Raw genomic sequence first — 25414 nt, forward strand, 5'->3', positions numbered from 1 at the left:
ATATAGCATATTGTGGAACGAGTTGTTCCCAACCTTTTTAGCTCCTGGCCCCTTCCAAAAGGCGCAGTGTCTAGTTCCCTATAGGTCCCTTATCACATTTCGGATGTCTTAGACTTGTCTGCAGTTCCACCAGAGACATTTCCTCTCACCAACTTCTCAGATGGTTTCATTTAAAGGAATTACTTGCGGCGTGAACAGATAAAATGATATATTATTTTTTTAAAAGCAAAGAGAAAAGTCCACATTTGTGTAGCAGAACTTTTTTTTCCTCTTCTTTACTAGCTCATTAATCATCTTACAACCTCTCAGATTTATTTTGTGACCCTTTGGTGGGGCCCAATCCCTAGGTCGGGAGACAGTGTACTTTAAACAGCCTAACTGTAGGCTGTTTAAAGTATTTAAAACTAGCTCCACCTCTACCAGCTACAACTGTAAAATGCTACATGCACATTCATACATTAATATTTAATAATGTTATTTATAATACTATATCAGTCAAAGGGGCACTCTGGATAATGAGAAGTGAGTACTTTTACTTTTGATACTTTAATTATATTATTATATTAATATTTCTGCTCTTTCACTTAAGTAGGATTTTGAATGCAGAATATGTTTCATTTCAAAATGTAAACTGCTGGACACAAGATGTCTCCCACTTCACAGAAAAGTATGCGTGCACTCGAGGCTTCAAGTTTCCACAATACATTTGTGTAAGTTGCATATTGGACCAGGACTGCCTTCCAGACTAGTTATGATGTCACAAAATCATGCTCACACGTCTGAAACTTAAACTCAGGTTTCAGGTGAGCACAGATTCAGCAGATTAATGTGAAAACAGTCTTCTTGTGTCAAACTCTGCACACGGGTCATTCCTGCACAGTGATGGTCAAACAAGTTCAAGTGTAGTAACAATGCTCAAAACACATTGTAATGTTTTTTCTTTATGTTTTCCAGGTGTTAACAGTCTGGATTTACATAACAAATGGACTGACAAGACAACACTGATTACCACCTTTTCCAGCATTATAAAGGATCACCATTTTTAACGGGTTTTACGGTCCACTGGTCGTTTGGCTGCAAGAGTTTGATCCAAACTGAGAAAAAACTTTGATGTGACTTTCCATACATGTTTTGGCTTACAGTTAAAAGACACACTGGCCTACAATTTTCCATGATGTGACTGGATTCAGAGGTGTCCATCTCACCTACCATGATGGAATCTGGTCTGTCACCTTCCACAGACCCTCTCCACCTCAACACCAACAGCTACATCAAGAACAGCAACAACAGCTGGAGTGGCCTCCTTGATGGTGACTCACTGAGGAGCAATCACACCCTGACCCTCCATGGCCGCTTCCACAACGCCCTGCTGGGAGTCTTTCTTGGACTTCTTTCTCTCCTCACAGTCATAATGAACCTGCTTGTTCTTTATGCCGTAAAGAGAGAGAAGAGCCTCCACACTGTCGGCAACCTCTACATTGTCAGCCTGTCTGTGGCGGATCTCATTGTGGGGACCACAGTTATGCCTCTAAATTTGGTGTATTTGCTGGAGGATGAATGGAAGCTGGGAAGGGCTGTCTGCCAATTTTGGCTTATTATGGACTATGTGGCTAGCACAGCCTCAATTTTCAGCTTGTTTATCCTGTGCTTGGATCGGTACCGCTCTGTCAGACAGCCGCTCAAGTACCTGAAATACAGAACGCGGGGAAAAGCCAGCGTGATGATTTGCGGAGCCTGGCTGCTGTCGATGATGTGGATTATTCCAATTTTAGGATGGAGGTCTTTCACTCATGTAGACCTTAAACCTGAGGAAGAGAACAAGTGTGACACGGATTTTCGCTTTGTCACGTGGTTCAAGGTTATTACTGCCGTCTTCAACTTCTATGTACCCTCAGTTTTGATGCTGTGGTTTTACACACACATCTACTTGGCAGTGAGGCAACATCTCAGGGATAGGGAGAGAATCATTCATCCGACGGATTCATTTGGTGAAAACGAGAATGGACAAAATGCTCAAATGTCCATGAAAAATGACTCAAAGTCACCGAAAAGGGAATGTGAGGTTCCACTGGAAGTCTCGAAAAAACAATACTTGTTGGACCAGAACACTCTAGATCAGACATATTCCCTCGAGGATGCAGATAAAACTAAAACTGCTTCATCCAGATCTCACAGAAAAATTGGTGTGAAGTGCCAACAGACGACGTTTCTCACCATGACAAAAAGACTCAGAATGGCACAAAGGGTCAAAAGGTGCTCCCTGTCTCCTGAGGAGAAGCAGGCAGAGATTCCCCTCAGTCGACCTTCAGCGCCACAGGATGTAATTTGCTCAGAGGGGAATAATGAGAACAAACTTCAAGCGTCTTTAAATGAGTGTCACGTCACAGTGCCAAACTCAGTGAGCGATGTCTGTGATATCAATCAGGTTTCAGACGTGCAGAGGTACACTTCAGTGCTCTACAACAACTATGACCCCAACCATGCTCTGCCCTGGACTGAGGAAGTGGTTGAAGATGGCAAATTGGACCCAGCTAATGCAGTGACCCTGCGGCAGACGTGGCAGAGATTTATCGACCAATCACGTCAGCGTATCCAAAGCCTAAGGATCCATAAAGAGCACAAGGCAGCCAAGCAGTTGGGCTTCATAATTGCTGCTTTCTTGTTGTGTTGGATACCATACTTCATAGCTTTCATGGTCATGGCGTTCTGCAGAGAGTGTGTGCACCATGACCTTCACATGTTCACCATATGGCTCGGTTACATCAACTCTACTCTCAACCCTTTTATATACCCGCTCTGCAATGGGAACTTTAAGCGAGTCTTCAAGAATATTCTGACATTCTGAAAGGCAGAACAAAGAAGCAGAACAAAGTCAAAGGTGTCTAAATGCTGCTGATATTCAGTTTGCATCAATTAATGTCTTAAAGTCCCTTTCATGGGTTAGCTTTGTAGATAAAACCAAATGTATTTTGATTGTCAGTTATTTCTGTTCTAGATTTTATTTTTGTTACTTGCTGCCCTTCGATTCAGACTCATGGCAACAGTTTGCTGTCTGAATTTAATGTTATTTATTTTGTCTATATTATGCTAATGATAATAAAGTGTGTCTAGGACCAGAGACCTTTAAACTCAGAAGAATTTGATCTCTCAACCTTGAAAACAGAAGCATGTATCTAGTGTCTTGGCTCTGGCCCAGAACGGAGAGAAAACAATGTCCAAAATGTTTTTTTTAAAGAAAATCTGTTTTCTTTTTGCACAATGAATGTACAGAACCAGGCAGCATAATGTAGATACAAAATATTTAGCATTTTACAAGCACTGCCATGCATTTGTGAGTGTTTGTCACACAGTTTTCTCATCATTAAAACAGGATATGGGACATTAGTTGTCCTTTCTAATGTCAGTCCAGGAAAAACACAAATCTCACCATGTGTCTAGTGAGCCATTACCCCAGGGAAGGCTGATTTGGGATCTGTTCAATTGTTCCTTTATTTTACCATTCTTTTTGAGAGTTTTTAAACATTCAATCTTAAATGACTTCATTGTGTTTTTAACACATTGAAGTGACAATCTCAAGGATTTTCATTTAAATAATTGTCTGGGGTGACTGAGCCTATGGCCCACTAATGAAAGTATTGCATTATTTGTGTATTTGCCGCATGACAAACTGGGTCTCTGTGGACATTCCTGGAAAAAATGATGTTAATGCAAACCAAACATTTCTGCTGCGGCTTGACATTAAAAGCATTCAACTGGTGAAACTTATGAAGCAGTCAGAGGTGTGTGTTTGTCAACAGAGCTTATACTGACTGCTATCGTGAATTAAAAATGCATCTACAAAACAAGACAGTGGTGACTGATGGCATTTTTTGACAGCGGATCAGTTTGAAATATTGCAGGGAGTTATGAAACAATAAGGGGCAGCCACAGTGAGCTAGCTGTTAGATTAAGAGCTGCAGGTGACCGGCTGTACACCTCCGACTTCTCAGCAAGGTTACCAACTCCTTTCACTGTGCCCTGCTGTTCGCAGACTCATGCCGTGTGCAGCATAGAATTACATCATGGTTGCTCACGGAAAAAGGTCAATTACTGCCAGACTTCTTTATTAAAACAACAATAGTTTGTTTTGCTGCCTCCAGAATTCTGTGACCTATACTGTATTAGCACTTACTGCTAAAAGGTGTTGCTAAATCAACCAGGCCTGACATCTTAAGGATTGCCACTTTACAATCACTATCTTAATAACCCATAGAAATGTTCTGGTCTCATTTTACCTGTTTGTGCTTTGTTAACTATTTATTATCCTCAAGTATAAGTGGAGAGTATCAGCAAAGATGTAACGTAAAGAAAAGCTATTAAGAGAACAAGTACCTTATATCCACACACACACACACATATATATACAGTTTATATAATACTCAAGCACTTGCTAAACAATGGATCTATGTCTGAATTCCAGGAAACACATTTTAACACTGTGAACAACATGTTAAATCCTTTTGTTAAACTACATAAGGATTTGATTTTTCTTCTAACAAACCTACCTTTTACGAACTCAGCTTTTTCAGCTCATCTATTTTATGATGTAAGGTAGCACCTCCTTTTATGCCCTTAGTCAAAGACCACCAAATATTATTCTTTACCCTATAGAAAAGCGACTAAAGTTGAGACTCATTTAATACATTGGTATTGAATAAATATTCAGAACAAACACAAAGTGTATCCATCATTAGAGGCGCGGCATTACAGCACTATTATGTCTCCCATTGGAAAAGGTTATGCCTGCAATCCTCTTGTGAAATAGAAGGTAAATTATGTTAAAATTAACATTTCCATAATATAAGTTCAAACAATGTGTTCCGATTTTCAAAAACAATTTGTCATGTTTAATAAATTACATTTTGTTCTCATGACAGAGGCCCATTACTGTATTTCAGACTTTAATATGTGAATAACAGTGTCTGAAATAGGGTTATACTACGTTAAACTGCAATGACAACCCATGTTTCCTGTGTCCAGTGAACACAGACGGGTTGGTGAGTCACTACTTAGCCAAATTGAAAAAATCAGAGGGGGGTGGATCTGAGCTGGAAGAGGTGATGATATGAATAGAAGAAGCATGTGTGATTGTGTTCTGTCATCTCTACAGTTCATTGCTGTTAACGCAACAGAGCCGGTGTCCAGCTGGTATTCAGGAAAAACTATTTTTCAGATGTTCTTTCTTAATTTTTTCACAGATCAAAGCTATCAAGTTCTGCTATTACATACTACTGAATAGTTTTATTCCTAGCACAGAGAGCAAAGGTCTTGGTCTAGCATTCTAATGATCACTTTCGTTTTTAATAATGCTTCATGTTATGACAACCAGAGCACCTGTCATTTGAGGGGTAGTAGTCCCTATTCAAAATGAGGCAATTATAAATGGGGTTTGAATATACTCCATTTTGTTTTCCAAAGAATCGGTTGGATAAACCTGTATGGGGGCCTTGGGGAGAAAATGTTGCAGCCATGTTTAGTGCACATGGCACACTGCAGATGGCAGCTTCTTCGTTTGTTTTTTTTGCTCGGAAGCCCATCGAATTACCCATCCTTAGGTTTTCTTTATGCCTATTAGTTTGTGTTAATTTGATGATGCAGAATGTTCGCACCATGTGAGCACAACATAAAAAATAATTAAGGTTTTGGACATAGATTTTGTGCGCAGAAACACCAACTAGGACAATATGATTCTGTGTTTTCAAAGTAGCTGAAGGAACACCACCCACAGTCAACAGGGCTGTTAATATAAATGTTTTTAAATCATGCAACCCGTTTAACTTTCACTACACATTGTGGCATTCACATGCAGAATGTAGCTTTAGGGACTGAAGCGCTTCAGCCAAATCGTCCCATTGACCAAATTAATTATTATATTATTATTAATTATCATATGTACTATTATTACTGTTTTTGTAAGAAAGTCTGCCAAGCTCCAATACAATGAGCGATAACATCATCACTTTCAGTCTCAGCCTTTTGTTTCTTTTATTGAGGACTACTGCACTCTTTCCCTCTTCATATTTCTTTCTTTATGGATTGAACAGGATGAAAGCTGATTTATAGTAGGCCCACGTAATTTAGAATAGAAGAGACTTTATTAATTCCACAATTGGGAAATTCACTAATTTAGGGTTGTTTTTCATGTTTGCCTAAAACTAAGGTGCTCATTAATTAGATATTTGTCCACACTGAATATGTCTGGTTAAGTGGTCAGTGTGTTGAAACTGTTTTTAACTCTTGTGAAGTGTAAAGAGGGTTTTTTTTTTATTATTCATCCATGGCATCTCTTTACATCCCTGAGTGGTAGTGGTCTGTCATGGATTTCTGAGGTGTGTGTTGAATGTATCTCAGTGGATATTTGCACTTAATAATAAAAATGTTTTTCATGTATATATATATAAACAGGAGTGGGCTGGATGAGGCAAATTTAACTGACAGGACATGGCAGACCTTTTGCCATACCTGCCAGTGGCTAACAGCCTTATCCATATCAACATTGTCTCAAGATACTGAGCCCCACGTTAAACTGCTGCCTAAACCAAAACCACTTTAAAGGGGTCCCATTTTATTCTAGTCAATTCTACTTTGACTTGTGTAAGTTTAATTGAAAATCAAAAGGAGTTATTCTACTTGCGTTGAAAAAAAAGAGAAATTAAAACAGCACAGAGGTAAGTGTGAAGCAGTGACTGACAATCAACTGTATGAGGAGATGAGAGGCAAGGAAAATGTGATTTAGTAAAAAACAAGTGTCACATGTACTGAAGAAATCAATTATAAAATTAATTTAATTAAAGTTATGGCTATTTATTTTTTTCATATGGCTTTATTCATATGGCTTCGAGGAATATATTGAGGGCAAGAGGTGCACAACTTGATTTTCTGCCTAGGCCACTTTTCAGTCTCTTCAATCACTCATTCATTATTGAAACCGTACCTTTACATTAACCAAAAATAATTTACTTATTAAAATTTAACCCTTTTTTAAACCTCGAAAAACCCCAAAACAAATTTGTATTTATTTGTCGTAGGAGGTGGAGTGGTCGATTCATCTAGCCCAGCCTCACCCTCTCACCATGAGCTCATTGGCCACATTCTCACCAAGTCCAGAGATCTGGGCCGGTATTTATCCATCCATCCATCCATTGTCAACCGCTTATCCTGCGTACAGGGTCGTGGGGGGTTGGAGCCAATCCCAGTTGACTTTGGGCCAAAGGCGGGGTACACCCTGGACAAGTCGCCAGTCCATCACAGGGCCCAGTATTTATCAAGCTTCTCAAAGTGCCATTTTACTATTAAGTGCTGAAAATTCATGAAATTTACTCCCACTTTCAAACTTAAGTATAAAACCAAGTTATCAAATGTCTTAAAGCTAAGAATCACTCTTTCTCTCCCAGTTATTTAAGACAGCTCGAGAGGTCTCTCAAGTGGTTAGGAGCTGCCAGTAGGGACTTGTGATGGCACTGTGGAGACAGAGACATGCGCAAATCTTTCAGGAGAGGTATAATGTCTCTGAATTATTTGACAATACGCAGTTAATTATACAGTATCGTTTGGACAGCGCAGGCATCACCTTTGTCAGCGAGTTGGTGAGGGACGTCATCTCACCACTGACTTTACACATCAATGCGTTTTCAGCTGAATTGTGGTAATAGGGTGATGGTAAAAGGTGGTAATAAAACTTCATTTCTTTGCCACAGGACAAATGCACCAAGGCAATGCTAATGATTTGTGGCCATCACAACCATCAATAAGGTGAACTGTCATGGAAAAAATTATGGCACTTACAGCTCCACACACTTGTTTCATCGACCTCCAATGAAATGAGATAATCCAAACACAATTGCGAATTATTACACAAATGTAAATAGCCGGATTCCCAGGAGTAGTAGGCGCAATTAATGGCACTCTTAAAAATATCAACTGTTTTATCTTTTATTTCCAATGTGTATATAATAATGTATTCTCTTAAAAAATCTTTATTGTCAAATGTCTGTTGAATACAAACTCCTCTTAGGAATTTCATCATTCAATATGAATTATTCTGAAAATATTCTTAAATAAGGAAATCTATTCAGTGATTGCTCCTTGTCATCATCCAAAATCCCATTTGCGGCACAACAAAATGTCATGAATTAACTCTAAGACTGACACTTAAGATTTAGTCCTAAACTTAACTTAAATTAGGATTGAGATGCTTGATAACTAACTTTTAAGCTTTGAGCCAAGAATGAGTAATGAGCCAGACTGGCATTTCCCTTGCTTCTCTTAAGTGTGCTCACCTTTGTTGAAGAAAAACAACCTAGATCCATCTGTAATTATTAATTACAGAGCAATTTCCAAATTTCTTGTTCTTTGCAAAATACTTGAAAAAGTTGTGTGCAAACACATGGATGAATATCTTTCAACTCACAAATATATATATGATACATTTAGTGCATATCATATCACCAAAACACCTCTAATAACAGTAATCAATGACCTTAAGATCAACAGTGACTGACAGAGAACTTCGATTTTAGCTTAGCTTGATCTCACTGCTGCCTTTGAGACTGTTCATCATGACATTTTAATTCAAAGGCTTCATGTTTTATTCATGTTGTTTTAGTCATGTGCTGATCTCAGTCCTGTTAACAAAGTAAACAGAATTAATAATATTAATTGATGGATGTCCAGAAACATTTTACAGCTGGATAAAGACAAGACTGAGATACTCAGAGTTGGTCCTAAAAGTCAGTGACATTTATTCACTGTCTCTGAAACACAGTGAGCAAGTCATTATTTTGGAAAATTTACAGCATTCATATCTCAAACTGACTCCCAAAATCGTGGCTCAAGCAGGTTAGACTACTATAACACTCTATTTACAGGATTATCCAAATAATTAGTGGTAGGGCTACAGCTCATTCAAAATGCAGCAGCCAGAGTCCAAGATTCAAACATATTACTCTGGTACTGAAATCACTTCACTGGCTCCCGGAAAAATACAGAATCACCTTCAAAATCCTGCTAATAGTCTATAAAGCACTTAATTGTTTGGCTCCTCAGTACATTTGTGACTTGCTTAATGATTATAACCCGATCAGACCTCTCAGGTCATCAAGCCAGCTGTATCCATAATTACATTATTGTGGTTCTGCTCTCTGGAACAAGCAGTGTAGTATGTTTAATATATGCTTGGTGTATGCGTCATTAATTTAGTTTTTGCAATTTTCTCTTGCTTTTACTCTTATTTATACCTATTGTCTCATGCTTATATGTATATTTTGTCTTTCACTGTAAAGCACATTGAGTTCATGTGTAATGAAATGATATAATGAAATAAATTGCCATTGCAAATACAGATTATGTTTTAGAGATTTCACTACCTCTGTATTAGGTCTGGGCAATAAAACAATAACGATAATCCTCACAATATAGTTTTCCTCAATAACAATAAAATAAATGTTCAATATTTTTTTTTTTAATTCATTTGAATTACAAACAAATTACCACTTAAATTTTCTACTAGATATTTATTTTGTTGAGAAAAAGGAACTGAAAAAAAGATTGTACTTAATTTGACTCAGTCATATTTGTTGAAAAAATATTTTTTCATCCTAACTGTTTTGAATGTTCTAGCTCAGATTTGTTAAGTGATCCAGTGTTTGGCATCAATTGTTTGCCATGTTCGGGCCATAAAGAATAGGCCTTGTTTAAAAAGACAATTAACCATCTGCTTTCTTCAAGTTTCACTCAGGAGCAAAAACTCAGCCTCTAAACTTGAAAGAAATTGCCTAATGATTTGACATATTTCCTGATAATTGTCGATATCTAATCATCTGAAATTTTTAATGCGATATTTTGGCCGTATCGCCCAGCCCTATTTGTATTTCTAAAATCCTTGCTTCTGCCCTCGGCCTTTAATTTTGTTCCCTCTCAATCCATGGCTCTAACTTTGTGTGCGTTTTTTCCCCAGCATTATAATTTTGACACGGCCCCTAACTCATTGTGGCACTGTACGCTTTACAGATGGATCCAATTTCTGATTTCCCGGTGACCATTCAGGTGAAAATTAGTTCGTTGCTCCTTACATTTCCGGAATTGTGGACGTCTTCCTGTTAAAATACACCTTAGTTTCAGTTGTGACTTAACCTACTTAAACCGGTTGTACTGGTGTGACATAAAGTACGTTAAGTTACTTCCCGGTGGCTGGCTTGCTCCTTTAACAACCGTACATTACATTTCTGCTCAGACCGACATGAAAAGAAGCGGCGCGTACAGGTTTTTATCAGTTTTCTCGTGCTTCATCGTTTGCGCGTTCTTATTTTTATTTTGGTTCTTTATATTTCACTCAATGGTAAATGCACCATAAGACACAGAGACAGACTTCTGTTGCAGCTAAGCTAAGTTGGCCGGCTACCTACCCACAGTGCATTGCTTTATTGACAAGTCCCGTGATCACATGATCAACTTCACCAGGAAGTAAGCATCTCTGGTAAGTGTACAAAGCTCAGCTTGTTAGTTTGACATGAACGTGTGTCTGGTTTGTTTAACGTTACCCTAATTTATCTGGTTTTGAATAACGTTACAGTTATGTCCTAATATTTTGGTCTGTTTTCCTTGGAGATGCTCATCGTGTGTAAAAAACGTCAGAGCAGTTTGAGCAGTTTAAGCTGTCAAAGCTTCTGCTTTTCACTGTGTGGTCTGTTGGTCCGTTAACTTACTGCACAGTAACTAACAAGTAAAAGTCCTGAAAAAGTAAGTATGTAATTTGAACATACATTAACTGTAATTACATTAGCTAGTGTTTAAGTGTTAGATGTGTTGGTGCCACATGTTTGGTAACAAGAAATACCATCCATAAAGTAACACACACTGGGAGTGCGAAGTTGATATTTTTAATTTATATAAACAGCTGAATTGGCCAGAAAAATGTATCCAAATGTTGACATTAAAGGTGTCAGATGTTACCAGGTGGCATAGTATCCATTAGATTAATCTATCTTGATTAACTAATTTATTCTGAAATGTCAAGGTAGTGAAAATGCTTGTCATAAGTCACCACAGAGAAATAAATAAATGTGTCTGAATTGTTTATGTAGTGTGGTATTTGTTGAATTTTCTCCCGTGGATTAAAAAAGTATTGTCCTGTCATATCCTATTTTACAGTATTTTATCTTAGTAATGATATATAAAAAAGCAAAAAGCAAGGGACTATTTAGGTATCTGTATGTAATAAATGACATTTATTTGATTGTCAAAATCAGGTTAATTTTATGAACTGTTAGTCAATTTCAATAGATAGTACCCACATAATTACATTATATAGATGTCCATACTTTGGGTTCACTTATGTCATGATAAATTTAGTCTATTCAGCTTTAATTGTATAGCCACAAATCTGCAAAAGGCTTCACAATCTGTACAACATATAACACCCTCTGTCTTTGTTCTTTTGTGAATGATTTAAAAATTTACTTTGTTGATACATCGATTATTTGTTTAGTCTTTACCCATTGACTGATTGGTGGAGTGAATTAGTTCTCTCGTCTCATTTCACTGTGTGCCTTTTTATTGTTTAATTCGCTGGATTGTGAATGAAACAGCACCATCAAAGCTCATGAGCTCAGCAGCTAATGCTTTATTATACTTTTTATTGTTTGTTTGTGTTAAGCTTGTTCAGTAAAAGATCAGTGTGATTGTAATACTGTAACTGTGTCTAAATTATGACAGACTATAGAGCCTGCAACTTGTTTGTAACCCATAACTGTTACATTTTACAGTTTGTAGTACTTGACTGCTCGGCCTGTTTGTGAAGTTGTGATGGCATCTGACACCAGTGGCGCAGCGTCCTCCGCTCCAGACCTCAAGCTGCAGTTTGCTCCCTTCAGCAGTGCTCTGGAGGCAGGCTTCTGGCACGAGCTTACTCAGAAGAAACTCAATGACTACAGACTGGACGAGAGCCCCAAATGTATCAAAGGATATTACTACAATGGTGAGTGGTGAGAGCAGATGGTATCATTATAACAATGACTCTTCAGTTACTGCTTTTTCACTTTGATGATTCTAGACATTATAGTTATTTAAAACATCTTTTTTTATGCAGTGTCACACACATGGAAAACATTTTATTCAAATTTCTGTCTTTTAGGTGACCCACTTGGTTTGCCCACTCGCCTGACTTTAGAGTTCAGTGCATTTGATGTGTAAGTACAATTCAGTATGTTGCCGATATAAAACTTATGCTAATCCCAAGTTCTTCTCTTGTTGTTTAGTCTTTAAAGTGCAATGAATAATGTAATGTACTGCAAATATAACTAAAAGGTTTGAGGCACCAATGAACACAAATTGATTGAGAAGTATTTTAATACAGGCAGTAGACAACAGTAGACATCTAATGCTGTAAAAGGCTTGCTTTACATAATTCATTGTGTACAATGTGATTTCTTCACAAATAAACCAGCGTTGAATTTTTCACGTATAAGTCAAAATCAGATTTAGTCAAATTATACATCGAAATATATCTCCAATGTATGTGGTCAGAAATGAGGGGTCTTTTATTATGTCGACATGTTGAGAGAAAAAAACAAGAGACCTAGCAATTATGAGCATCTTTTACACATTTATAGAAATCAAGATGGTTTCCTTTTTAAGCTTTTTTACAGTGCGTATAAAGTTGAGTGAAGTCTTCATTGTTTTGGAATACTGAATGGCTGAACTTCTCTTTTTGTTTGTCAGCCAGGTTAGTTCAGGGTTCAGCCTTCAGCAAAGCAACTGTGTTCACATTTACAAAACAATGCATGCTGTATACAAACAAGTACAGTACAGTTTGCATACACACAGTTTAATACAAAGGTATAGTATGTTTTGCTGGTAGGGATGGTCCGACTCCAGCACGTTGCTGTCCAGCTAATGGAATGCTGTATAACACCAACACACTCGACGCATTTAAGACCACGGATAAGAAGGCTCTGCTGGAGAAAGAGGCCAAGGAGGTAAAAAAAGACATCCAATGGGAATTTTCTGTCACACACACGTTCATTTCGCATCTGATGGGGAATTTCTGTAAAAGAGAAATAATTATTAAGTTGCGCAACTGAGAATGTAGTGAATTAACGAATGAAATATTTCATCTCCTGTTGTTTTGTAGATATGGGACGCTATACAGTCTGGGGCTGCTTTGAAAGACCCATCCCTCCTCTGCAGATTCATACTGCTGACCTTTGCAGTGTGTATAAACATCATTTTATAAGTGTTTGTTCCATATCTTAATTTCTTTATGTGTGAATATCTATTTATCTTTAACTCTTTTTTCCGTTTTATTGAACATTTTATCAGGATTTGAAGAAATACCATTTCTACTACTGGTTTTGCTTCCCTGCACTCTGTTTCCCAGAGGGAATAAAGATTGTCCGACAGCCTTCTGTCCTAGAACAAGTGTTCTCAGCAAAACAGGTTGGCTTTAAAGATTATTACACAACTACTGGAATTAATATATTTGAGAGTATATTTTGAACAAGACTGTAGATAAATTACTACTTGCAGTTTTCAGCTTTTGTTTGACACACACACATGGATTCTTCAAATGTTGATGCTCATTACAAGTTCTAGGCTTTTGAAGTTGAACTACTGTATTATTATTTAAGTTTCCTATTTCCTATACTATATAATTATATGGTTTCAGCTCCTAACAGTGTTCTTTAAATCTACCTGCTCTGCCCAATACTGTGTAGGTTATACACTAGTGTAAAATTCAAGGGAATTGTTACCTCTCAGGTCTGTGGATCCAAGGAGTGAAAATGCCTCATTAAAAGAGAGTTAGAATGACTCATGAACAGTGAACAGCGTGACGCCAAAAGCAGGCCGTAGCAATGACGATTTCTCTCTTCCCCATTTCCCTTTCTATTGTATCTCTCTATGAACCTATTTTATCAGAGTTATATAACATCTTGACAGTTTATAATTGAGATTCATGAGCTGCAAAATCATTTAATTAATCATTTCAATTTCATTCAGCCAGAATCCCAATATGACTTCCCTGACCAGTGACTCTGCCAGTCTGACTTTGATAAAATCCAACTTTAGCAGATGCCAGCTAAGTCTACAAAGCTTTTTAAGGTTGACCAGTCGTAATGTTATTCATACATCTTAAAACCAACCTAGTTTTCCGTTGTTCTGTGCATATATCTAGCAGATCTAGCAAAATATGAACTTTCATTTACAATGTTCATGAAATAATGGCATGTTTTTGGAAAGAGTAGAACATATTTTCCACTCTGAGGCAGCAGTCACTGTAAAAGACCTTGATACAGATTTGAAGGTGATTATAGCTTTATTATACTAATTGGTAGGTGCCTGGAGTGCAATGCACCCACCTCCAGTTCCCATCCCTGAGGGTGATGTGCCCACAGGTCAGCGGCTGTGACTGAAAGAATGAGATTGTGGATACATGCGGCTGAAATGAGTTTCCTCTGTATCGTGGCAGGGCTCTCCCTTAGAGATAGGAGCTCAGATATCCGGACGGAGCTCAGTTGAGGTGGTTTCGGGCATCTAATCAGGATGCCTCATGGGCGCCTTCCTTTTGAGGTTGGTACGTTTAACAATCGCCTCGGGATCCCCCCAGGAGGAGAAGGCTGCTGGGTAGAGGGACATATAAGACTACTTTGCTTAGCCTGCTGCCACCGCAACCTGGCCTCGGAATGTGTGGATATCATTCATGAATGCCCTTTAAAAGCTATATATATAAATATTATGTCCACGACAGGTGGTGTTAATGTATAGTATAGAGCTCAGACCTTTCTATAATTATTGCTGACATCTAATTATTTCTGTCTCAGATCGCAGCCTTGCAGGAGGCCTATGATGGTCTGTGTATCAAAAGAGGAACCACAGCAGTTCCTTACTTCCTAATGAAGTACACAGATGACACTGTTCAAATGATTCCACTCGAGGACTGGGATACATTCTTCACTGATTCTAAGAAGGTACTGTTTCAGTTTTTGTAATGGGATCGGTATAATTTAAAAGGTCTAATAAAATGTATGGAAGTTTTATTTTTTCATCTTTTGAAAGATTCAAGTACTCTAGGATTGTTCTGTACACAGAGTATTGTACTATAGGCTCATCCCTACGATCAGATTAGATTCTGTTATATCTCTCTTTCACTCACACACTTTCTAGGTTACTGTGGGCGTCTATGATCCGTGTACTCTATCTCAACATCCGGGCTGGCCTCTGAGAAATCTGTTGGTCCTCTTAGCTAACCGATGGTAAACACTACTCGTGTGTGTGTGTGTGTGTGTGTGTGTGTGTGTGTGTGTGTGCTGGGAAACGATGAGGAAGTTGTCTAAAGGGCTCATTGTAGATCCTTACTGTGCATTTCAAAACATATGTGTTTGTGAATTTCACAATGACTGTTTTCCAGCTTACACTAATAGTACTTTATTTAGGCACAAAGCCACAAAGTAAAAGAAAGGAAATCTCTGTTTAACTAATTTCCTGACTCTGCAGTGTAGGGAGAAAGGTATGCATAACGTATTTGTAGCATGATGTAAAAATAGCATGTTCTGTTTTTTAAAAAACTTAAGGAGGGGTCTGGAAGCAGGAAAATTATGAGGGAATTATGTAACTAGTATTTTTTCAGCGTGTTTCATGTGCATGAAGTAAGTTAAGTACTGAATGAATGACTCACAGCATTATAATGTTACAGCTCATAAATTGCTACGTGTTTACTGACCTGTCGATGCAGAAATGATGGTGGTATGTGGAATCTTGTACTTGTTTTGTGGAAAGATATTTTACTGAAATATTTACAGAAGAAATATTTCAGCACAGCGGTGGGGAGTTTGATGCATGTCGTTGGATCTATTACTAAATATTTAATCCAAGAGTCAGGGTCTGAGCATATTCAAATATTTACACAAGGATTAAAAACATACGCCGCAGTTGCCAGAAATTGTAATCCTATATCAGCTTGTAACTTTGCAATGGAGAGTCTATCTTGTGCATTTATTTTATTTACAACCACATAGCAAGTGGGAAACAATTTCAGAAGACTGATACAATGTTAGGAAAGTATAAATGAAATAATACTTTCAGCCAGTGATAGCCAAGTTCTTGGCTACCAACAATGCCTAAAATAGTTTTCTATTTTAACAAAGTTAGGAGGCCTCCTACTTACAGTTTATTCTTGATTATAAACAAAGCTGTGCTTGAAGAGATTATTACCTTCCACATGAAGTATTATCATTTGAGCTAGTTATCTTGTTGCAAACCAGATTAAGTGATGTTTTCATTGGAGTACACAACCAAAATGTCTTTATTTCAGTTTTATCAGTTTTTCAAATGATTTATATTTTACATTAGTGCCGACCATTTCCAAACCATGCTGCAGTGCTTCATAGTCATTAAGCATGTGTTTTGCATTCCAGGTATACATTGTTGATTTGTTTATTTGTAGACTTCAGTCTCATACAGAAGGGTTTTAATGTCACAAAAATATGCACACCGAGGACAAGGACAAGTTAAGTACAAGCATAACTAAACACATTTGTCTTGAGTTTATTTTAAAAAAAAGATTGTGCAGACCTCAAATCAGCTGGATGGCTGCTCTTTATTCTAGGAGCATTGTTGAATTCTCTGTTGCCAGGGTTTGAATGAACGGCTGTTCTGCGACCTGATAAATCTAAATCAAAGACAAAGTTGAGTGGCAATGATGAAGCTGGACGTGCAGATTGATTTATCACCATAGACTGTATATAAAAACAGTAACGTGATTATGACAAAAAATAACACCTGGCATGATGATAACTGTGATGGATTATTAATCTTAAACAAGAACAAGCAACTACTAATCTCTCCACGTTAACCTCAGTAATGTCTGAAAATGGATAAAAACTTAATTATCAGTGCTTTTGGTGCTGCAATTACAGTTCAGTTAGGTGAAACAGTCTGTAAATACTTTAAAACACAGGTCCACAATCAGTCATTCTTGATAACACTTTTCCCTAGAGATCTTAGTTTTTCCTGGCACTTGTGTTGCTATTTCTAAATGAATTATTTTTTTCATTTAAACAAGGAACTCCCATTGAGGCCAGTTTAGCAATAGTGTCCTGTGATATCGGCGGCTTATCAGCAGCAAATGCCTTTAGAGAGTTTAGCCCTCATGCTTTGTGGTCAGAGGCAGTTTTTATCCAATACAAACCTCACCAATCTTGTGCATGACTACACTTTGTCTTGGTGTTAAACATAAACTGTTTATACTGGCTTAGATGGGTGAAGACAGAATGACAATGTAGCCACAATGTCTCGCTTATTCAGCTGTTTCACCGGAGATGGATGGATGGATGGATGGATGTATGTCTTGTAATCTCTATTGTACACATTATAGCTTCTAATGTAATCAGTGCATGATGGGTGTGCTATTTTTATTGTTTGACTTTTGCGTCTCGTTTATTTTTGTGTATGTTTGTGTGTCTCAGGGGGTCTAAGTTGGACACAGTGGAGGTGCTGTGTTTCAGGGACAGAACTCTGCAGGGAAGCCGCTCCATTCAGCACAGTCTCATCTTCCAGATAAAACTACCTGAGCTTCCCCTCAACTCAGGTATTTCCCATTAGAGAGAGTGTTTGTGTGTGGTTGTACCTGTACATGTACCATGTATGTTTGTTGGTATGCCATATGTCTTTGTCTGTACATCAGTAACGCGTGGATCACAGTTATATCTAGGCAGCTTATGTAAGCCGCAGATAGGGTGTGCTGGGTAATAAAAATGAACATTCTGATTAATTTTCATTGGTTGAAATAGGTTTAAGCGTCTCCCATTAAGAGAGACTCTGGAGAGAGGCACAGCAGCGTTACTTCACTGATTATTTTAATCTCCCGACATTCGAGAGGATCGGTCAGGATCTAATGTTAATTCATTTTCTGTCTTCTTCTACACATCCAAAACTTCTCACGCACACTCCATGTTCAGACAGAGAAAGAAATAGTTTGGAGTAAAGCAGCCATCCTGCTGATCTGTCCTTAAAGCTGCCTAAAAAAATGTATTTCAGAGGCTAAAATTGTAATTCCGTTTCCTCCTTGAGAGTTTTAGTTCTTAGTTTTGGGGCTTAAATGTCCCACAATCCCACAGCTGTGACATTATTGCTCACATGGAAGCATTTTAAAATTAGTGAAAGCAGCCTCTGTAATCATTAGAGTAAATTGTTAATGAAAACACACAGACATCAATACAACACAGAATAAAGAATTCACCTGGAGATGTCTCTCTGCTCAAATAATTTAAAAGGCAATATATCCTACAGGGACCAGTAGAGTTGGAGTGAAATGTCCCTGCAGGTGTGGGTCTCTTAATCTGAGAAAATAATTCATTGAGGTGAGTGGCAGGTTGATGATTTATGCGTAAATGTGCATTCGGATGACGTCAGAGCCGATCTGCGCATCACTACTGTACATCGTCCTGTTCATCCCAATGTGTGTGCTCTTATGCACAGTAATGTGTATATTGTCACTGATGTGAGTCTTAGTTTACTTTCCACTGAGACCATCTGTTTCCTTTTCAAGCCACAGTAATCTCACATAGATTCTCCATTATTCCTTTATCTGTGGAATAAAGCAGGAAAGTAATATAAATGGTAATAGCGGGATGGGAAAAGGGGGTAACTCTGTGATCTATGAAGGTTTTGTTGAGTTCAGAATGAGGTGTCTTTGTTTACCTCAGCCTACTTCTTGAGCACATCTTGGGTTTTAATTCAGTCACAGAGGAGATGTATTCATGCAGCAAAAACGGCTTCAGCTATTATGTTTGTGGCTTATGGCTTTGTATAGACAAATTTGGTATTGTTATGCAAGGGATTGATCAATTTATCTCCGCCCAACCTTTTAGATACACCAGATTCGGTTGTTGCCACAACCAAAAAGTGTTTTGCTTTTCGGCAAGGTGAAATAAACTTCATGATACTGGATTTACATTCGCACATCTCAGTCCAGATTGAAAATTAAACAGTATTTAACCCACTAGTCTATTACTAGTGTCAAAAACTGGGTTGAGGGGACAAGAAAAAAAGTGAAATTTCATGGTGTTAATTTGAGCAAATAAGTTTAAGTGCATCTCTGCACTAAAATGCAGCTGTGGGATTGTGCGACAGTTAAGCACCAAAACTAAAACTCTCAAGAGGAAACAGAATTACAATTTGTCTAACTGGTTATGGACACAACAATCTGTAACGAGAGAGAGAGAGAGAGAGAGAGATCTGGTTTTGTGTCATAGGTCATGTGGTCCAAATTTAAACAAAAATGAAGGTTCTCAGTCATTCAGGTCAAAGTTATCCTAGGAAGACAACTGGACTTGGTTGAAGATACTTATCCAGGAGACTTCTTCAGTTCAGACTGACTGGTAGGGAAACTCAGCTATTTAACCTCTGAGGGGTTGGTCCTAAACACAGCGGACTCTACCAGACCAGGATCCACACACTACTCATGGACACAAAGATAAATGAAAGACTGAGGTGAGATCCCACCAGCGGATATAAGAAAAAGGCCATAGACAGCAGCCACAGACCATCGTTACCTATGAACAAGATTACTGTTTGTATCCTGGAGAAGCCATTTCATGTATATACGGACTACCCAAGATACACAAAGAAGAAGCCCCACTCAGGCCCCTCATCAGCAGCGTAAACACTGTCACCTACAACATTGCCAAACACACATCCAAGGCCCCTTGGTTGGCAACACGCCTCACCACACCCAAAACTCCATAGACTTTGTGAACAAAGTTTGAGGACTGAAACTCGACCCAGATGAAACAATGGAGTCCTATGATGTGACTTCCTTGTTTACATGCATCCACACCATGGAGGCAGTAGAAACCGTAAGGACACGACTGCTTCAAGACAACACACTGAACAACAGAACTGGCATTAGCCCCGACCACATCTGTGAACTATTGGATCTCTGCCTATACACCACCTATTTCCAGTTAAGCAGAGGATTCTACAGACAGAAGCACAGCTGTTGTTTTTATTGTTTTTTTATGTGTCTGGAGTATCAACAAACAGCACATCCCTGTGTTTTTTAAACCATAAGAACACCCCAAGTCAGACACTGGTCCACACTAAAGACTGCACACCCAAACACAGTCAGCTGCAGTGAGGAATGCACGGACCTGTATTTTGGGGAAACTAAACAACCACTACACAACTCCTCAGGTACAGACTCAGCAGTGTACCTACATCTGAAGGATATTTTGAGGATCATGAGGTGCACCAGGTGCAGAGAGGACGAATGGTTTAAGAGGTGTCAAGGAAGCCATTTACACCCGGGTTGAGAAGTTGTCGCTGAACGGGAGAGGGGGTCTGTGTTTCCCTACCAGTCAGTCAGAACTGAAGAAGTCTCTTGGATAAGGGACGAAACATATTTGAGTATTTTCAGTCAAGTCCAGTTGCCCTTGATTTTAACCTTCCTGGGGGGAAAAACATGTTTTTCTCACCCACCTTCTGCTGTTTGACATCCTGTCAACACTTTTCACAGGGAATATTTCTTCTTGAGAAAGTAATTACTATGAAAACTGTTGACAATGAGGCCTGAGTATAATCCGGATTAATTGCTGTGAAATTCCATCTACTTCCATATGTATTGAGATCTCAGATATGAACATATCAAAACTTGAGCAAATAATACCAAAATTTCAGCATGGCAAGTGAGATTTTGTGTAATTTGGGTGAATCAACACTGTTTCAGTGTTTCATCATTTTTTTCTGAAAACCGTTTCACAGCGTCTCCTAAGAGTGTAGGTTGGGAGAAGAACCCCAAGGGGGCCATGGGACCCAGGATGGTGAACCTCAGTGAATGCATGGACCCTAAAAGGTAATGAAAACAATACAGATGTGTTTGTGTAAAGATGTAAGTGGACTGTATTACCTACAGCCCAATAAATAATACCTACATAATTTCAGTATTTATTGAATATAAAAAACGTATTAGCTAATTTATCTTAATAATACAGTACGTATTAAACCCAATATGCAACCTTCTGCTATTCTATACCTTGGGTGCCATGTGTAATTTTTCTTAGCATTTCTACAGTCAAAGTAAAATATGTTGTTTCCTGAAGTTAGCTCTCTGTGAATAAAGAGAGCCTTCAGTTGTCATTGACTGTCTGCAGGCTTGCAGAGTCTTCAGTTGACCTCAACCTGAAGTTAATGAGATGGAGGCTGGTTCCTTCCCTGGACCTGGACAAGGTGGTCAGCACAAAGTGTCTTCTACTGGGAGCTGGGACTCTGGGCTGCAATGTAGCCAGGACTCTCATGGTAAGGTTGGAAGGATGAATACATTGAACAACAGACGCAGGATTGAAGGGATTTGACACTGTGTATTTAGGGCTTAGCAAATTGTTAAATACTGTACATGACCAAAAACACTGTAACTGATCTTTGTTTATAATGTTTTATCTTCAGTTTTATCTTAAGTTTCAGTGTAGAATATTTAGAAGAATCTATTGACAGAAATGCAATATAATATACTTAACTATGTTTGCAGTAGCCATTTCTATCTACATCCACACGGGTCCCTTTACATGGAAGTCATCGTAGTAGTAGTAGTAGTAATAATAGTGGTCTAGACTAGTTAGAAATAAGAAAAGAAGAGAAATTTGGACAAATGGAGGCCCACACATATTATTTAGCACAAGAGCCGACAGAGCTTTTGGCTTTCAGCTTCTCCTGCGCGCTTGGAAAGGGAGGGGTGAGCGGTGCATTCAAGTGGCGTTGGACTAATCACTAATCTTTTTTTCCTCCCTTAAAGAGGTGGTATTGTGCTTTTTGGCTTTTTCCCTCTCCTTTATTGCGTTATATATCTTTTTTTGTGCATGTAACAGGTTTGCAAAGTGAAAAAGCCCAAAGTCCAGCCCAAAGGGAGTTCCTAGGTTACGGTCGCAGTCTGAAGCGGCTTTTATTTGGATCACACTACCTTGTTTCTTACGACCTGCCCTTCTCTGCTTCTGATTGGCTAGTAGTCCTTACCTGGGAACTGCGCATGTGCAATTCCCAACAAAGATTTTGTAAAATAAAAGATGAATCACTCTGTAGCGTACAACACATAGGGTGAAAAGAGGAGCTGCAGCAATGTGCAGTATGAGAAAAATATGGTGGTTTTTTTCAAATTAAACCATGTAAACCTGTTCTGGTACAACCCCTAATTAAGATTTTGAACCTGAAAATGAGCATAATACCACCTCTTTAATCTTTTACGTGGGTCATAAACAAGTATACAGAACTTTGATTTGTGCAAATCACGTATTACATATGCATATTTTACAAACATGTAATTTGTAAGTTGGTTATAACGGTTAGTTTGCTGTCCATGTAAAGTGAACTAGATTTCTGCTTATTGTTTATACTCTCTGACAATTCTAATCCAAGCATCTTTGTAGCAGCGTCCATGTTGATTCCACATGAATACACACTGAAGTCGGAAGAACTACTTCACAGCTAGGGAAATAGAACCATCCGAGGAGCATGTGAATGCATCGTGAGCCGCTGGTTGCAACCCTCACCACTAGATGCCACTAAAACTTACACACTGAACCTTTAAGTAGCCAGTGGAGCAATGTTTAATTAGCATTTTCTTGTTTAATATCTGCTGTATGAGCACCAGACTTGTGACAGCACTGTGCCTCCATGCTCATCGGATTCCATAAAGTGTCATAAGTTGTTACAGTTGGTGCTTTTGACAAAAGGATATTAACACTGGCGACAAGTGTCTCCTGTCTGAGCTAGCTCAACATAATACAAGTAAACATATGTGCAGGGCAGGCTTTGTAGCAAATCAGGGCTGAATTCCCGCGTGATCTCACAATTCTCACATGATCTCACAAATCCATCTGCCGTGCATGGTGGACAGCAGGACTGCTTACCATGTTTTCACATGATGTGAGAGCAGCAGTTGTTAGCGGTAATGTACCTCCAAGCTGGTTTGCCAAATGCTGCAGAAGACAAGACTGACAAGAAAACATGGAGGAGGAGTGTTAAATTGTAAATTAAGAGCAGGAGGAGCTGTTTTTGTTTGTTTGGAAGTTCCAAATAAAAGGAAAAAAATAATCAAATGTGATGAAGTGAGGTTATTTTAAACCATTTCTTAATTGCAGAACAAGTACTGTAAATTTATATATAACTGTGATATAAAATGACATATACTGTGATTTTGGCCCTATCAATCACACTTGTCTTGGCAAATAAAAGCTCAGTTGATTATCACTGAAGCACTACCAACTGTTTACAGAGTAATCAACATGTTCCACAGACGTTCACAAGTCAGTACTGTACATGTCTCTGCAAAATGTGAAGTCTTACAAACATCAACTTCATTGAAAACTGTTATCTGTTCTGAGGATGTAAGCAGCCCCTTTGCAGGACAGATGGGACACATAGCCTCCAAACAAATTGATCTGGAGTCAAATTGATTTATCATGATCTTGTCGTCTCCCCGGTCGCCAGGCCCTGCCCAACTGTCACTGGCTAAACTAGGCACAAATTTGCTGTATACTGTAATACATTAGCCTTCAACTTATATTGGAATTTATTAGCATATACAGACCAGAAACACAAAAATGTGTCCCCTCTGGCATTCTCTGTGTTTCTTGTAAGTCTGTTCCCCCAACACTCATGACTCATCCATTATTTTAAGTTAATATTAAGAAATGTTGAAATTCACACAACCTCCCACTCACTGCCACTGAAGCTGCTTACAATGTACTGCTGAGGACAATGTTCATATCAGTAAATAGTGGTCAAGTATTTCAAAATAATGTGATTTAAAACTATGAATTCTTCTTCTCCTTTGTTCTCCAGGGATGGGGAGTGAGACACATCACATTTGTTGACAATGCAAAGATCTCATACTCCAATCCGGTTCGGCAGCCCCTGTACGAGTTTGAGGACTGTCTTGGAGGAGGGAAGTCCAAAGCCATGGCAGCTGTTGACCGACTCACCAAAATCTTTCCTGGAGTGGTGAGAACTTTTAAGTCAAATTTATATTGTATGTGAGGACCACATCATTGCTTGCTCTCTGGAAACCTGAGATTGTATCATCTAGCAATCTGTCCTCTAAATCTATCCTCTGTTTGTTAGTTTTAATTCCTGAAGTTGACAAGAATTATGGTTCTATTGATCTTTACATTTGTGCAGTAGCACAAAAAAAAGGTCACTGCTTTACCCCACTGCATTTGCATCATAGCGATCTGAATTTTGTTTATGCTAGGCGTTCGTATTCCTGTTTGATTAGTTGTGTCGGAGCTGTGATGGCCAAACCATGCCGAAAATGAGGAGTCATGTTACTTGAATATTAATGCTAGTGGTTTCATTGCTTAGTTAATTAATGAGTGGGTTCTCCGAGTGAGATATTTTGCTGGATTACTAAATGAAAAAGCAGTTAAACACGCAGGGCTCTGTTTTTGTGCACCCATCTCTTATTAAGCCACATGGAAACGGAGTGATTTTGTTTTTGCTCACCTAAGAATGCTGTGGTCTAATACAAATGGTGATATGTCCTTAGTTGTTTAACACATCTAGATGTGAATACCACGAAATGAGAGCTGAAATTCTGAGCTCTTGTCTCATACTCATATTTCGATCTTAAACCCAAATGTCTTCAGTGAACAACAAACACAAAGGAATTTGCCTTACTTTTCCAATACTTTTGGAGGGGACTGTACATGAGACAAGCAGGTAGGCCTGAATTAAAAGATTGGTTCTGCTTATAACAGTCCTGTGACAGCCACAAATACCTGTCTGTACAAATACCTACCTGACGTTTTTTTTTTCACTTTTGTGTCAGAGCATTTGATGTATGAATCGCTGTCAGGAGAGAATTTCATGTAGAGTATCCTTGAGTCATTGAGTATTTTTAACGTGGGATATTGCTAAGTAAATTAGTGCTTCTTCCCCACTGCTGTTGTGACACCAGGAGGAGGCATACAGGCTAAAGGTTTCCAACTGTGCGGTCAGCTGCCATTTTAATAGGTTTTTGATCTTTTAAATCCTGTGAAACATCACATTGACGCCCTAAGAACCCATGATTGTGTTTCAGATCTTGGTTTTTAAATGCATTTCCTGGGAGTCCTGTATCAGGAAAGTAGAGCACAGTCTGAGTAATGAAAGGTTTTTACCTTCTGGACTTCTTGTGAGTTTTGATTAGACTGAGTCACTCACTATTTGACTAGTAATCTGTGATGTAATTTGAACTCTGTAAGATTGAAGCTTCGCTTTTAAATGATTGACCCCGCAAAGCTTGCAATCACGACACTATAATAGGTTATTTATGAAACGAGATACAATGGGCCAGAATTAGTGTACCAGACAAGATGATACACACACACACACACACACACACACACACACA

General features: G+C 38.5%; 2 protein-coding genes across 3 annotated transcripts in view; both read left to right on the forward strand.

Annotated features, from left to right (window-relative positions):
• Nucleotides 1-1174: 1174 nt before the first annotated feature.
• On the forward strand, nt 1175-3786 carry hrh1 (histamine receptor H1). Its single transcript, XM_046029186.1, is given in 1 exon segment — nt 1175-3786. A coding segment is annotated over 1 exon segment (1671 nt). The 3' UTR covers nt 2846-3786.
• A 6267-nt stretch (nt 3787-10053) lies between these two features.
• Nucleotides 10054-25414, forward strand: part of atg7 (ATG7 autophagy related 7 homolog (S. cerevisiae)) — a 69084-nt gene continuing 53723 nt past the window's right edge. Inside the window, exons 1-12 of one of the 2 annotated variants that reach the window (XM_046075535.1) lie at nt 10054-10513; nt 11802-12013; nt 12170-12224; nt 12896-13013; nt 13169-13246; nt 13357-13473; nt 14856-15002; nt 15199-15287; nt 17499-17620; nt 20794-20884; nt 21183-21327; nt 23866-24024. In XM_046075535.1, the coding sequence (XP_045931491.1) occupies nt 11842-12013; nt 12170-12224; nt 12896-13013; nt 13169-13246; nt 13357-13473; nt 14856-15002; nt 15199-15287; nt 17499-17620; nt 20794-20884; nt 21183-21327; nt 23866-24024 (1293 nt within the window). In that variant the 5' untranslated portion in view covers nt 10054-10513; nt 11802-11841. Of the gene's footprint in view, nt 10514-10539; nt 10777-11801; nt 12014-12169; nt 12225-12895; nt 13014-13168; nt 13247-13356; nt 13474-14855; nt 15003-15198; nt 15288-17498; nt 17621-20793; nt 20885-21182; nt 21328-23865; nt 24025-25414 lie in introns of those variants that run through there. The other variant, XM_046075534.1, reaches the window with a different exon arrangement.

Source organism: Micropterus dolomieu, linkage group LG18 (assembly GCF_021292245.1).
Source record: "Micropterus dolomieu isolate WLL.071019.BEF.003 ecotype Adirondacks linkage group LG18, ASM2129224v1, whole genome shotgun sequence".
Taxonomy (NCBI): Eukaryota; Metazoa; Chordata; class Actinopteri; order Centrarchiformes; family Centrarchidae; genus Micropterus; species Micropterus dolomieu.